The 16,053-nt window shown below is 40.6% G+C and overlaps 1 protein-coding gene across 1 annotated transcript in view; it reads right to left on the bottom strand.

The window, feature by feature from the left end:
* Nucleotides 1-16,053, bottom strand: part of STK36 (serine/threonine kinase 36) — a 33,598-nt gene that overhangs the window by 13,873 nt on the left and 3,672 nt on the right. Inside the window, exons 2-9 of the mRNA XM_072417009.1 lie at nucleotides 13,524-13,664; nucleotides 13,063-13,140; nucleotides 12,847-12,977; nucleotides 8,904-9,153; nucleotides 8,721-8,814; nucleotides 8,365-8,549; nucleotides 2,405-2,484; nucleotides 2,221-2,311 (exon numbers count right to left, since the gene is read on the bottom strand). Coding sequence (XP_072273110.1) covers nucleotides 2,221-2,311; nucleotides 2,405-2,484; nucleotides 8,365-8,549; nucleotides 8,721-8,814; nucleotides 8,904-9,153; nucleotides 12,847-12,977; nucleotides 13,063-13,140; nucleotides 13,524-13,664 — 1,050 coding nt within the window. The remainder of the gene's footprint in view (nucleotides 1-2,220; nucleotides 2,312-2,404; nucleotides 2,485-8,364; nucleotides 8,550-8,720; nucleotides 8,815-8,903; nucleotides 9,154-12,846; nucleotides 12,978-13,062; nucleotides 13,141-13,523; nucleotides 13,665-16,053) is intronic.

Genomic DNA, 16,053 nt, shown 5'->3' with positions numbered 1-16,053 from the left:
CGGGAATATAATATTCTATCAACAAGTGGCTCATGTAGAATGTTTGGATCTCCTGGTTTTAGGGCCGATCTTGGGGGGCAATTCCTTTCCACTCAATGCCTCTCACGAGTAGATTTTGTCGAATATCTCACTATTTGATTCGACAGCTATTCGATCGAATAGTGAGATATTGTTCGGTGATCAAATGCTGAGTTCGAACACCACTGAAATCAATGGTGGGATAATTTTGGGTTATTTTTAGGGACTATTAAGGGCTGCAAGAGCAATACATTTGTTACATTTTTCTCGCAGTAGATAAAAGAAAAATGTAATAAATGTATCATAATATTACTATGCTGAAAAGTGTGTTACATAGTAAGCGCTATCATGTCATTGTAGGATAACCTGTAAAAAATAAATATAAAACACAACCACTTTTTTTTTACAGTTTTTCACATTTTTTTTGTCTGAATTTTCACCATTGAATCATTTTTTTCCAGTTGGGTCTATCTGAATTCAAACAGCCATTTTCAGGTCGAGTATAAGGACAACCCGAATTCGAACATCAACACTACTCACAAGCTCTGCTGTCCCACATGCACAGATAACAGGGATACTTGGTGTATCCGCATTGCTGGCCAAGAAGGAAGCATACCATTATAAGGTCAACAGATGACCCAATTGTGTCAGTGATAATGCAACAACTCAATGACTCTCTTTATGTCTGCATATTCTTCACAAAGAGAAACTGAATGGCCAATTGGGACTGACCCAAATATATTGCCATTGTGAAGGAGGACACACTTTAAGCTCCGCTTTGTGGTAGTGATGAATAGTCGCCATTCAGTTATAGATTGGAATTCCCAATTCCTCCATTAATCCGGGTATGTTATGGCAATACACAAAGCCACTGTCAGTTATAAAGTACTGCAGAAATGCAATTTCTCTGGTTCAAAAGTACGATACCTTCGTTCCTTTATCAAGTAGGTTTTTTTCACACAGTCTTGATGCTCGGAGTTCTTCCATAGTCCCAAATCACTCAACTCATGCTGATCAAATCCCTTACGAACAGAGTCCTCTTCAATTTCAAACTCATTATTGTTGTCACCTCATTCATCAACGTATTCATATTTTTCAAGAGAGGGAAGTGAAACAAAAGCCGGCACTGGGATTTCATCTGAATGAGCCACTGGGCGTATAGCCGATGGTAGACTAGGATACTCTGTGTTACTGTGTGTTCTGTGTGTCTAAAAATTGAAGTCAACAAAAAATTTGTTCAAAATTGTTCCCCAGCGTTATCTGCATCCGGCCATAAATAATTTGTTTACTTCAGTTTCCCGGCATGAATTTCAGATCACATAGTCAATACAGGGACTGCAGTACACTGTTTGGCCACTAATGTTTTGGCGCTGTTCTGCAGAAACACTTGCTTGCTAAACTAAACACATGCTGAGACGTCCCTGCTCCCTGAAACTGTGCCAGATGTCCGCGGTCCTGTGAGAGGAAGACTGGTCTGTGTGTGGAGAGAAGTATAAAAAAAAAAAAAAAAAAAAAATCAGGGATTTTCTAAAATCAGCCGCACCTCAGGTCCCAAGGTTGCCAGGTTTTTGATAGTCAACCTGTATTATGCTTGTGGACACTTCCAAAATGCCCTTGTTCTAGCCATCATTAATAATTTCATAAGTTCAGATTTAATGAACCCCCAGATTATTAATCAGCACAAAACGCGGAGTTCACAGAGACCATGTGAGACCAGAGATTAGGCATGTCTGGGACTTATGGTTCACCAGAACAGGATAAATATGGTTTTCATGCTTTCCTGAGGCCTAGGAGACTAGTTCTTGGTCTCAAAATGCTCACCATAATAATCTGTCTACAAATCAGCCAACTGCTACTTTATACTGAATGGTATATTAGAAATAGGTTTCAGAATACATCTTGGAGTTCAATCAGAGGCCACTCTACTTGCTTTATCTGACTCCGGGAGACACAAAACTCAAACTTTTACAATGGGTGTTGTAAACTAGAGGGTCTGGAAGGATGCTGGTTGTCAGATCAAGAAATCTCTGATAAGGGGAAATATATGACCCTGGTCTGTTAGAGAGACAATTTTCAAACAAAGACATTTTAAAAGAAAACAATTTTTATATTTAAAGGGGAGATAAGGAATTAATGTTATCCACAATATCACAAAATGCTCCCAAGTATAATCAGCAAACCATGTATGTATATACATCCTACCTCATTTTCCAGGTGCACCACTTCAATGCTGTGCTTTTGTCTCTGGTCTTGACAACGTACTCTCTCACAGTCCTGAGTTAATGGGTTCCCCCTGACACATCATTATAAAAGATATATAATCTGTAAAAGCATACATGACCCCACCCCAAAGGACAAAATTATTTACAGAGGTCTCAGAACTCACCTGGTCAATGACTTTGCTGGATTCCCACCTCCTGTGTGCCTAATGTCCAAGTCCAGATCCACAGTACCTAATGCTTCTTTCTACAAGGTAGCCGAATGAAGAGAAAAGGGAAGGTAAGAGGAGAGAAGAGAGAAACAGGGATGAAAATGGAAGAGAGAAAAGATAAAGAGAAGAGAAAAGAGAAAAGGTAAGGCAAGAGAAGAGAGAGAGGGGAGAAAATGGAAAAAAAGAAAAGAGAAAAAAAAAAGAAAAGAGAAAAAAAGGGAGAAAAAGGAAGAGGAGAGAAAGAAGAAAAAATAAATAAAAAGAAATAGGTTATGATTTGTTTCAGAGTAGTGGTGAGTGCTAGCAACTTTAAATGGATCTGGTGCATATTTGCCAAATAATAGCAAAAGGTTTTTAAGAAATCCATTGCAGGTTTGCTGGATCACACAGGTTCTCCAATGATAGTCTATCTCCTCCAGTCTTGGCCAATACATATATCAATGCATATACACATATAACAATACATGAGCTGGACATAATGAACTGGGAGGAACAAAAGCCATACAAAAAACATTGATGGGCACTGTACAGAACAGCATGGGAGAGAAGCTATACAAAATTTCATCCCTCTGTACCCAATTATAAAAAACCCACACTGAAATACCAACTTTACATCAATGTAAGAAACTTCCCATTTATTTATATATTTTCCCCTTCTTTTTTTCAATACTCAATTCAATACCCTCTATTAGTTACATACCATGTAGAGAGCTGGAATTTCAAATAAATAGCATCTCTTTCAAGGGCTATCAATACTATATCAATAAACACATGCCCATTTATTTAAAAAACAAGTAATCCCAATATCATTTCCTTGGTCTACCCCCAACAATTCTCTATATAAAATTTGTACCAGAGAAGTTTTAATATCAGAAATAAAGGTGACGAGTGTATATCCACTATGTCATAATAGCTCTTCTTGCTGCCAGTAAACATATACTAATCCATATTCTAGTCCCCCTGTTTAAACCTACAGCCATATTATCTTTCCATTTACCAAAAATACATAGAAATGGGTCAAAAGGAAGTACGCCTTCATTTTTACAATAAATCTAATAACACATTGGCAGTATAATGAAATTATTGGGCAAGACCACAAATGATGTTTCAAAGAAGGCTTTTGACTTTTACATTTGTGTCACTTAGTCACATTAGGCATTTCAGTAGAGGATTGTGTATAAAAAAACTTTATAAGCCCTGTGCATCAGTTTAAATTTCATTCAAAATTTATTTGAAGGCCTGAAACCTCCCCAAATATTACAAATAAGTCATGCAAAAAGGGCAAGTCTGATTCTGACCTTGAAGTAAACACCAGTACATTGTTTGCAAAGATTGCGGAACGTATCTCTTGGGTACAAAACCGCACACCACGTAGACTTATCGAATTTTCAATACCTCGTACTAATGGTTCCAAAAGCAAGATTAAAAAGAAGTGGCGATAGTGGGTATCCTAGTCGAGTACCTCTTTCCAATAAAATGGTATCAGATATAAAAAACAGGAATATTAACTTGTGCACTAGGAGATTTATACATTCCCATCAACGACTGGTAATAAGGACCTCTCAATCCTATATGTCTAAGCACTAAGGCCTTTTCTGCATCTATGCCCACCATCGCCACATCTTCCTCAGGGGTGTGACTTAGCATATTCCAATACAGCCAAGACCTTCCTAATATTTGTGACTGCTGATCTACCCTTAACAAATCCTACTTTCACCAGTGATATTATTTGTGGAAGAAACTTAGCCAGTCTGTCTGCCATAATTTTAGATAATATTTATTAATGAGATAGGTCTGTAAGACTTTGGGTTTCTTGGGTCTATATCTTTTTTGGGTATTACCTTAATGTATGATTCCCTCCCTGTCGGAAACTAATGATTCCCTTGCCACATATCTAAATACATCTGTTCTACAACAGGTAATATTTCCTCTCTAAGCATTTTATAAAATTCAATTGTATACCCATCTGGTCCTGGCCCTTTTCCCATGGTCATCTGACGTATAACTGACTTTATCTCTTCAATTGTAATTGGTGAGTTCAGATATTCTATCTGTTCCACTTCTAAAGTGGGAATGGCACTATCCTTTAAGAATTTACTACCAGTATCCTTATCATATTGTTTGAGTGTATACAGTGTTCGATAGTAGGAAGCAAATGTCTCTACCACTTGCTTAGGATGTGTCACTAGATCACCTTCTTTTGTAAATATCGAGCACATCATTTTATAAGCCAAAAAAGGTTTAACTAGATTTGCCATCATTTTCGCAGCTTTATTTCTAAATTTAAGATATTTCAAATCTACAAATGTATATTTATATTGTTCATATATCAGTAACCAATGGTCAAACTGGCGTTAAGTTTCATACCATTTATTCCTATTTTCAACAGTGGGATTAGAATTGAGATGTTGAGCACTTTCGGGGTCATTTAGTGATTTCAAATATTGGGCATGAGTTTTGCGCTTTCTTCTTGCTGTAAAAGTTAAGATTTTACCCCTCATAACTGCTTTCCCTGCCTCCCAAAATAGAATAGGGTCAGCCACATGGGCAGAGTTGGTAGTTATATATTTCAGGCATGCCGTCTGGATAGTAGCTTGGAATTCCCCATCTTGATGCAAATAAGGAGGGAAACACCGAAGATTGGCATCTCCCCTAGGAAATGCATCTTGAGTATATAAAGATATTGGGGTGTGGTCAGAGACTACCATTGGCTGTATATCAGGCAAATCAACATAGGGCAATAAAAGATCAGTACAAAACAAATAGTCTAACCTTGCCTGTGAGGCCTGAACATTAGAATAAAAAGTAAATTGCCTCTCTTTCTGGAACTTCTGTCTCTATACATCCTGCAGTTGCATAGAATTAGCAAATTCAAATAAAAGTGTGGATAAACATTTCTCCTTTGATAAATTTACATTAGAAGAGTCTTGGGGTATCTTTCTGTTTTCATCAATATGCATTAATGAATTAAAGTCCCCTCCTACTATCTTATAGGGGCCTGGGTCTCATAATCCTTGCAGATGGATTTTGAGAAAAAGAAAGTGTAGGGGAGTTTGGAGCATACACATTGTATAGAGTTATAGATTTGTCAAATAACTAAACCTCAACACTAACCATTCTCCCTTCACAATCTGAGGAGAAATTAAAGATTTTTTTTATGTATCAAGAATAATGCCCTGCCTTGTGTCCCACAGCTGACGATCCAAATACTTCGCCCACCCATATCTTACGTAATTTTAAAAAAATCATCCGTGCTCAAATGTGTCTCCTGAAGTAACACAATATTGCTTTGAGCCTCTTCAGTTGACGCAGTATCTGCATTCATTTGTTAGGGGACCTCAGCCCATTCACATTCCAAGAAACCATCTTCATAATTATTCAACAGAAACCGTGTCAACTTGCACCTGAATATTAACAAAAAAACTCCAACCATAATCCACAAGTACACCCTTTTTTCCAAGAGGCATCAAAGAGATCAATTATGTCTTCCTCAATACTTAGAAGGAGGGAGCCCTATAAAACATCAATATTATGTATTAGTCTGTCATTTGCAACCCCTATTTAATGTACAGCGCTGCCTAATATGTTGGCGCTATATAAATCCTGTTTAATAATAAAAATATTAATATGCAACTCCCATCTCCTGACTTTGGACTGATTCATACACCTCGACTCCAACACAACCTCTGCTGCTGCCATCCTGAACTGGTATTTCATCAAACAATCTCTGTGGCTGACTCATCATACCCCACTCCTGGAACTCAGCTTATAAGCCTCACTACAACCCACATTACAGGATCGGCTCTCATGGACTGTTTGCCACTTTGTTTATTGTACTCATATGGTTCTCAATTATCTGTTAAAATGTATTATTCATCCTGGACTCTCTTTGCTGACACTACTCCCTGTCCTCCCCAGCTGATAACTCATTGTCTCTCTATTCTTTCACCCTCCTGATTTCTCTGTCTATGCTCCTGCACCTTTTTTTCGCCTACTGCTACTTTCTGGTGACATCTCAACCAACCCTGGTCCCCCACACAGCCTCCTCCTTCCATATACTCTCAGCAAGACACTTCCTTCTCCTAACCTCATCCCTATTCACCCTACCCATATGTTCTTACCCCCTTTCTCTGGAAGTCTATGGAATGCCAGATCTGTTGGCAACAAATGAACCTCCATACACAACCTTCTCCTTTCTAAATCTCTGAAATCTCTGATTCCATTCCTCCACCCTGGCCCCCGCCTTAACCGAACTATTCAACCTCTCCCTTTCTACTGGTATCTACCCCTCCGCTTTATCACATGCCATATTTCTCCCTATCCTGAACACACCCTTCCTTGAACCCTTCCCTACCTTCTAGCTACTGTCCCATCTCCCTTCCCCCATATGTGTCCAAACTTTGTGAGCACCTTGTCTACAAAACACTCACCGATTTCCTGAGCACCAACTTTCTCTTTGACCCTCCCCAGTCTGGTTTTTCGAGCTGCCCACTCCACTGAATCAGCCCTTGCTAAAATGGCCAATGTCCTCATCACAGCTAAGTCTCAAGGCGAATTGTGCCTCTTCATTCTCTTTGATATTTCCTCTGACACTGTTATCTCCCCCTTCTAATACAAATCATGGCTTAATTGGTATCAGTGATACTGCTCTCTCTTGGTTTGCTTCCTATCTGTCTGACCGCTCCTTTCAATGGTAATTCCTCCACCCCCACTCTCCTCCATGTTGGTGTTCCCCAAGGGTCAGTCCTTGGACCGGTTCTCTTTTCTCTGTACACCTCCTCTCTCCTTAGTCTCATATCCTCCTTTGGCTTACATCTGTATGCTGATGACACTCAGATCTATCTGTCCCCCCCTGACCTGTCTCCCTCAGTCCTGGATAAGGTCTCATGCTGCCTGTCAGCCATCTCATCATGGATGTCTGACCGATTTCTGAAACTCCTCTTCTGCAGCAGTTCTCTTCACTGGCTTCCATTTTACCTTCAAATCCCTCCACAGTTCTTGTCCCACTTATATTTGTGACCTGGTAAAAAAGCACTCCTCTAGCCGTTCTCTCTGATGACCTACAACTGACTTCCTTACTCATAACCCTGTGACACGCATGGCTCCAGGACTTTCTAGAGCTGCCTCAGTCTCTGGAATGGTCTTTCTCAGCTTTCTATTCTGTTCGGTCTTTCTATTCAGCTTGCTCCTACTTTCTGCTCATTTAAAAGAGCACTCAAAACCATTTTTTCAAACTTGCCTACCCATCTTCTTCTGTCTTTTAAAACCGTCACTACTTCCCACCACTACATATCTCTCCTCCTATTGTGTGTTAATTCCCCCACCTACTAGATTGTAAGCTCTACAGTACGGGTCCTCTACTCCTGTGTCACTGTCTGTATTCATCTGTCATTTGCAACCCCTATTTAATGTACAGCGCTGTGTAATATGTTGGCGCTATATAATTCCTGTTTAATAATAATAACAATAATAATACAAGAAAACAAAAAAAAATTACATTTAGCTGCATGTAGGTTTGAGCTATTGAAAAATTAGCGCTCCGGGCGTCGCCATTTTCTCCTCTTCTTCTGGGTTCCTCATCCTACGTCACCCGACACAGGAGTGAGATCGGGTGACGCAGTGAGATCGGCCAATTTTTCTACTTGCGTGAAAAGGCTCCTTCTGCGCATGCCTGAGATGCTCGGCCATGCGCAGAAGGAGCACCCAAGAGCCTTCCGGGGTACGTGGCGCAGGTATTCCGAGAGGCTTTGCGCTCCCATTCATTCACTTAGGGGCCGTGTTGCACCTAAAAAAGCAAAAAAACAACAGAATTTTCACCTTTCATAAAGGTGTTGTCTACCCTTTTATGTAAAGTGAAAATTCTGAGTTTAGGTACGACTGCCAGTATGATATACTGGTATGACTGCCAGTTTTACCTGGTTAATAGACGTTTTCTCCATTTCTCTCTCCTTTCTTTTGGCCACACGCTGTCTTGCCTTGTTCAGGATGCGGGAGTGTGCACTGGCCTGCCCAGCGCTCTCACACAGTCTGTCACGGAGCTGTTGCTGCACTTCAGTAAGTGGAGAGGTGAATGGACTTCCAGCAGTGCTGTCCTCTAATACTGAAACAACAGATACAAATCACATAGAAGTAACATTTTATTATAATATAGGCAATAAATATAACTATAAGGATAGAGATCTGTAAGGAATAAAAGGTAAAAAGCAGCAAGTGGAGATCTTCTGCATAGCTCTCTCCTCTAGATCTGATAATATTGATGACAAAATCTCACTTATCACTTTTTCTTTAATGAAGGGATGTTTCAGCAGAGCCGGCCAGGACAGTCGAAGATTTGGGTCCTTTGTTAGAAGACCTTGGAGAAAATCCTGGTAAAATCATGAAAACCAGCATGTCATTATATTCCAATTAACGAAGAGGTCACTAAACACTCATTTCTCACAACTAAGATGCTTACCTTGAGTTCAGCTGAAACTCCCTTTGGCCATCGCACTGGTTGCTGGGTGATGATGCTAACAAGCTGGAAGATGCTGTGAGTATAAAAGGGAGGTGTCCCAACCAATAACTCATAGACGATACAGCCCAAAGCCCAGAGGTCAGAACGATGATCATATGGGCGCTCTAGAACCAGCTCTGGTGACATGTATAGAGGGGTCCCTTTAATAGACCGCACCATAAGTGTGTCCAGACTAAGCTCCCGGGCAAACCTGTCAAAGTGAATTGAAACTAGAGTCATCACCCAGACTGTATATACATACACATCACTGAAATGTAGTATATATACAATTAGGTCCATAAGTATTTGGGTGCTCACACAAGTTGTTATTGTAGCCGTTTACTAAAACTTTTTCAAAAATACAGCTGTATAATGACTGGACATTAAGTGTAAACCCTTAATTTTAATTTGAATTACAGGTCTTTAATATGTACCACCCTCTTTTTAAAAGGTCCAAAAGTAATCAGAGAATTGACTCTAAGCCTATATACCTTTCGGTATTTTATCATCTATTAAGTAGATAAAAGGCCTGAAAGTTGATTCCAGGTGTGTTGTTTGCATTTGGAAGGCTTTGCTGTTAACCTCCATGCAGTTGAAATGGACCATTCTTAGGCTGCAAAAACAGAAAAAACCATCAGAGAAATTGCAAAAATATTAGGAGTGGCAAAATCTAGAAAGGCCAGCAGAGTTCTGAAAGAGCATTCTTTGGACAAATGAAAATAAGATCAACCTCAGGTGGCTCAGTGGTTTGCACTTTGGTCTTTGCAACGGTGACTCCCAGGTTCGAATCTCAGCTAGGACACTATCTGCATGGAGTTTACAGGTTCTCCCTGTGTTTATTTGGGTTTACTCCCACATTCCAAAAACATGCACTTCGGTTAATTGCCTGTAAAAGACATATGACTATGGTAGGGACATTAGATTGTGGGCCCCTTTGAGGCACAGCTAGTGACATGACTATGGACTTTGTACAGTGCTGCATAATATGTTAGCACTATATAAATACTCTGTGTGTGTGTGTAACCTCTACCAGAATGACTGCAAGCAAAAAGTGTGGAGGAGGCTTGGAACAGCTCGGGATCCAAAGCTTACAAAGGCATTTGTAACACACGGTGGGGGCAGCCTGATGGTTTGGGCTTGCATGGCTGCTAGTGGTACTGGGTCACTAGCGTTTATTGAGGATGTGGCAAAGGACAGAAGCAGACTTGTGAGGTGTACAGAGACATACGGTCTGCTCAAATCCAGCAACATTTTCTCCAAAGACCTAATCAGTCACCTGATCTCAACCTAATTGAACATGCATTTCACTTGCTGAAGACAAAATTTCAGACAGAAAGACCCACAGGAAAACAGGAACTCAAAGCCACTGCAGTAAAGGCCTGGCAAAGGTTTACAAAGGAGGAAACTCAGCGTCTGGCCATATACAAGGGTCCAAGACTTTTTTTTTTTAAAACAAAGTATTAAAAGTTAACATCTTAAATTATGATGAGAAAAAACACTGGACTGAGCAGGTGGCAAAACCATTTCCCTGATAGAACACCTTCAGATTCCTCTATGTACAGGGAAATTACTTATATGATTTTCCATGGTGTGTACATCTCCCCACTGAGAGCCTTTCACATGGGCCTTACCTCGAATCCACAATGTTTGAAATGTGCAGAACCAGAACTTTATCACATGATTTGCAATGGCAATGTATGAAAATACATTATTCTGGAGGTCAGTCACCCAATACGCTTTAGGTAATTTAGTGAATTATCTACCAGTCTCCCAGCTGGGCCATTTTTGGGGTACTGAATCTACAGGGAGTAAGAATTGAAAAGAGTTGTGGAAAACTTTTAGCTATCCCAGCGTCAGTGGCACAAAAGTCAATTCTACATAAATGGGTGGGTCAGTAACCGTCCCAACCACCACCCTGGGTCTTTTCCTAGAAAAACTGAAGCATGTTTTTCACATGGATTGGATTGAGACCAATGCCAATAGATTTTTTTGGGTGTGGGAGTACTATAATAATACTCTTCCTTGGCCTATGAAACAGCGTATTAGATCAACTTTTGTACAGACCTCATGGTGCGTATATCGTCTACTAGATAACAACCCACCAATACTACTTTAAAAATCAAAAGGAAGACGCATTGTTTTATATATCTTTTTGTTGTTATCCACTAGTGACACCTTTTTTTCCCCTGAACATCTGTCTCCATGTCTCCTTTGACAAGAACTATATTTACATTTTGTTTAATGTTCTTTTTTATTATCCAATTACTTCCTTTTAAATGTGAAATAAATGTTCAGTGACTTAATATATCTGTTTGTTCCTCGTAAAAATAAATAAAATTATATATGTATATATATATATATATATATATATATATATATATATACACACATACACATATATATATATACATACACATACATACATACACACACACACACACACACACACATATACATACGAGGGAGTGCCGAGAAGTTCCTGGCTTTGCCCCCTTCCAGATGAAATAGAATAATGAGTGTGGGGGATATGACAGCCTAATATCTCAGTATGTAACTGTACAAATATCAGGTCTATGCGATTCCTAAAACTGTTTTTTTCTTTTAGTGAGAAGCTGTGATGGCAGAGGCACAAGCAGGTTTCACGTTTGAGTTACGGGCCGTCATGAAGAATTTGTTTCTCCAGGGAAAGTCAGCAAAGGACTGAGATGTCACAAACACTGGGGGAAAAGTGTCCTTCCTACAGCACTGTCAGAACCTGGATATCTCGTTTCAAGACCGGGCATTTCACAGTTGTAGATGAGCCCCCCCCCCCACAACCTCAACTGACCCGGCAACCTGCGATGCTGTCCATGAGCTGATTATTGATGACCGGGGAATACCTGAAAAAAAGCCCAGATACTTGACATCTCACGGGAGCATGTTGGGTTTGTTATCACCACTATCCTAGACATGGCAAGCTTTCAGGGAAGTGGGTGCCGAAATGTTTGAACAGTGATCAGAAGAAGGAACGAGTTGAAGCTTTCAAAGCCTCAGGGCTCTAGTATCACCGGACAATATTATGCTAACCTCCTGGACCATCTGAAGGAGGCAATTAAGATGAAACACCATGAAAAGTTGACCAAAGGGATCCATTTTTTGTAGGACAATGCACTTGCGCACACGCCCTGGGTTTCCAATTGGCCCACCATCCCTTCTCACCTGACCTGGCCCCTTCGGACTATTATATGTTTCCTAATTTGAAGAAACACTTGAAGGGGCAAGGTTTTGAGGACATTTCTGACGCCAAAGATGCTGCTGAGAGCTGGTTTGCGGCCCAACCAAAAGACTTTTATTTGAACAGTCCAGAAAAGCTGCAACTTTGCTGTACCAAGTGCATCAGTCTTAGGGGGAATATGTTGAATAAATGTGTTATTTCATAACTCTGGCTCCCTTCTTTCTGGCCAAAGCCAGGAACTTCTCAGCATCCCCTCGTGCAATCGTCCAACAATTTGTCCAATTACATGAAAGCCCCTGAAATAAGTGGATTGTGTATAAAAAGGACCAGTTCCTAAAATTTTTATACAGTATTTCTTCAACCCATTAAATTAAAACTAGAAGTATGCACCTTCAACTACATCTCAGTTGTTGCATTTTCAATTCTATATACTGTTGCTACAATTCAGGATGGAGTCATGCTTTCATGTTGTTGATTCTGACCCTACTCTCCAAATGTTGCAACAGAAATTGAGATTCATCAGACAGGAAACCTTTTTTCCAAATTCTGGTGAATGTGTTTGATTTGTAGCCTCAGCTATAATCAGAGTGATCTCAAGAGACAGAAGTTACGGCAGAGGGATCTCATGAGACAGACATACGAGTGTCACAATTTATATTTTACATAGTAATGCTAGATAGATGATCTCACCCAAAATCACAAAGCTTGACTGTTCCATCTTTTCCCAATAAAATGTTCTGAGGCTTCATGTCTCTGTGCAGGATACGATGAGAATGAAGGTAATAAAGAGCGGACACCAGCTGTGCAGAGACATCCCTCACCTAAAGAGACTCATAGTTGTCACTGAGGAGCGTTCACTTAAAGGCTTGTTCAGACACAAGTCAAGCAGTTAGGAACTTTTCTTACCAGATCCTCAGACAGGTTGCCATCATCTTCCAGGATTTGGAACAATTCCCCTTCTGCATACTCAGTCACAACAACCACCTGGTCAGGGAGAATTAAAATGAATCTGTTGTTAATGAAAAGCATTTTATGTGTGACAGTTTATACATCAACTATTGCTGGCTGCTAACACATTATTGTGCACAGAAGTTTACATGACTGATGATCTCTTAGAATGCGCACAATGGGCCTGATTTATTAAAGCTCCCAAGGCTGAAAAGGATACATTTTTATCAGTGAACCTGGGTGATCCAGCAAAGCAGCAATGGATTTCCTAAAGCCACTTGCTATTTGTTAGCAAATGTTTTCAATGCTGGACCAGATCAATTGCAAGTTTTTTTGGATCACCCAGCTTGACTAATGAAAGTGTATCCTCTCTAGTCTTGGAGAGCCTTAATAAATCAGGCCAATGTTGGGATGTTTACCTCTCGCTCGGTCTCACAGCTGTCCATCATGCGTACAATGTTAGGATGACATAAATCCTTCATAATCTGGATCTCTCTCTTCAAACTTCTTAGCTCTTTTTCGGATCTGCCAACTTTAGGAATGAACTTTAGAGCCACAACCTGAAGACAAAAAGTTAAACAGGGGCTACTGATATTTGAAACCATACATTATGCCAATAATTTGCCTAATGCTAACTATACACTATGGGTTCCCTACTATTGTAAATGATTGGGATCGCCACGGTATTGACTGTTTACTTGGTTACTACCATACACCCAATCACCAGCAGTGCTGACATTCTGCCTGATGCATTCCCAATTATTTATCAGCCAAAGAATGTGCTCCCCACTGTTTACACAAACAAAAGGTAAATATATATTGTTGTTGTAAACCACAGGACATTTTCCCATTGGCTGGGGGAAAAATGTCCAGGTGGAGGAGAAAAGGAGAATCTACCTTAGATAGGAAGACGTTTTAGGCATTATTACCACTTTGTCCTTGTGTAAAATAAGAAATCATTGCTTCCAAGATAAAGCCAATGGCAACAATAAATATTACTCTTATGGGCGAAGGTACAGAGATAAATGTCTCTGTGTACAGAGAAAGGTACAAACAAGGGGTGCTACAGGACAGACTGGCTGAGAGGCAAAAGTTGGCCCAGCTGCAGGAAGGATAGCTTCTAGGATGGACACCACTAGACTTACACCAAGTGAAGTATGTCTTCAACATCAGTGACAAACATAGCAAGAAATAGCTTAGCCTTAAGCATGGGAACGAAAGATATACAGAGGCTTTCGTCTTTCAAAAATTTTCATTTATCAGTCATGCCAATAATGACAGCAGTCACAGAGAAGGGTGGTAGGTTTTTCCTTTGGACAAGGATCCTGATGATCTGTTAGAGAATAAGGAACTCCTGCCAGGAGCCTTACCAGGACAGCATAGCACATCAACTTAAGCCAGTCTGGAGGATGAAAATCATTGGCATGCTCCCCATCTCAATTAATATTGGCCAACTGAGTCGATGATCCAACAGCAAGATACTTGAACTCCACAAGGAAAATCAGATTGCCTGTTTTAAGGTGTTGATCAAGAGATAAGACTCCTACAATGACCAAAGCCCTTTTCACTGACAGTGTGTCTAGGATCCCTTTGCAGCCCAAGAGGCTGACAACCGTTGCTTTGATCCTCCAAATGACAGGAAGTACTTCTCTCGATTTTGGTGTTATAAAATAATCCCTGATGCCAAACAAATTGGTCCGTCCTGGGACTGCATTTTCAATGACTTGCATTGTAAAAGTCTAGAGTGAAACTAGGATTATCTTAAAAGAGTCTATCAGACAAGACATAACCATCACCATCCTCCTCTACCAACATCACTGATGAATTCACCTTCATCTGCCTGCAACTAATCTCCTTATCTCTCCCACTCCTGGAACTCAACAAGCTTATAAGCCTCACTACAACTCTTATTACAGGACCGGCTCACATGGACTGTTTGCCACATTGTTTATTGTACTCATATGGTTTTCAATTATCTATTAAAATGTATTATTCACCCTGCACCCTCTTTGCTGGCTCTATTCCCTCTCCTTCCCAGTCTGATAACTCATTGTCGCTCCTTCACTCTTCTGATTTCTCTGTCTGTGCTCCGGCACCTTTTTACTCTACTGATACTTCTGGTGACATCTCACCCAACTCCCTCTTCCTGACACTTTCAACAAGATACTCCCTTCTCTTTAACCTCACCCCTCATTCACCCTACCCATGAGTTCTATTTCTCTGGAAGTCTATGGAATGCCGGATCTGTTGGCAATAAATTCCCCTCCATACACAACCTTCTCCTTTCTGGCTCTCACTGAAACATGGCTTTCCTCCTCTGCCTCTGCTGCTGCTCTCTCCTATGGAGGCCTGCACTTTACACATACCCCTAGACCTGGCCACAGAGTAGGGGGTGGTGTGGGTCTCATTCTATCACCTAACTCAGGGGTGCCCACACTTTTTTGGTTTGTGAGCTACTTTTAAAATGAGCAAGTCAAACTGATCTACCAACAATAAAAACTTGGACTTAACTCCTGTGCACAGTAGAGTTTATTTTTGAAGGCAGGGCTCCGCGATCCACACGCGTTACCCTTGCGATCTACCGGTAGATCTCGATCCACCTGTTGGGCACCTCTGACCTAACTGTACATACAGAGTCCTTTCTACCCCACCCTCTCTCATTTTCACCTCTTTTGAAGTCCACTCCGTCTGTCTTTTCAGCCCCTTACCCCTCATTGTTGCTGTTGTCTACCCCTCTCCCAAGCTTCCAACCCACACAGCCTCTACTCAGCTCCCTCCTAAACCCCACAACTGCTCCCCCCACAACAACCTTCTCTGCCCTAGACATAGCCACCTACTTTAGAGATAAAATAGACAAAATCAGACATGATGTCTCACTGAGCCACTCCAACCATATCCACCCTTTCCACCAGTATGTCATTAGTGGCTTCCACCAGCCATGTTAATGTA

This window comes from Pyxicephalus adspersus, chromosome 7 (genome assembly GCF_032062135.1).
Source record: "Pyxicephalus adspersus chromosome 7, UCB_Pads_2.0, whole genome shotgun sequence".
Classification (NCBI taxonomy): Eukaryota; Metazoa; Chordata; class Amphibia; order Anura; family Pyxicephalidae; genus Pyxicephalus; species Pyxicephalus adspersus.
This window is presented reverse-complemented; position numbering and strand designations above follow the sequence as displayed.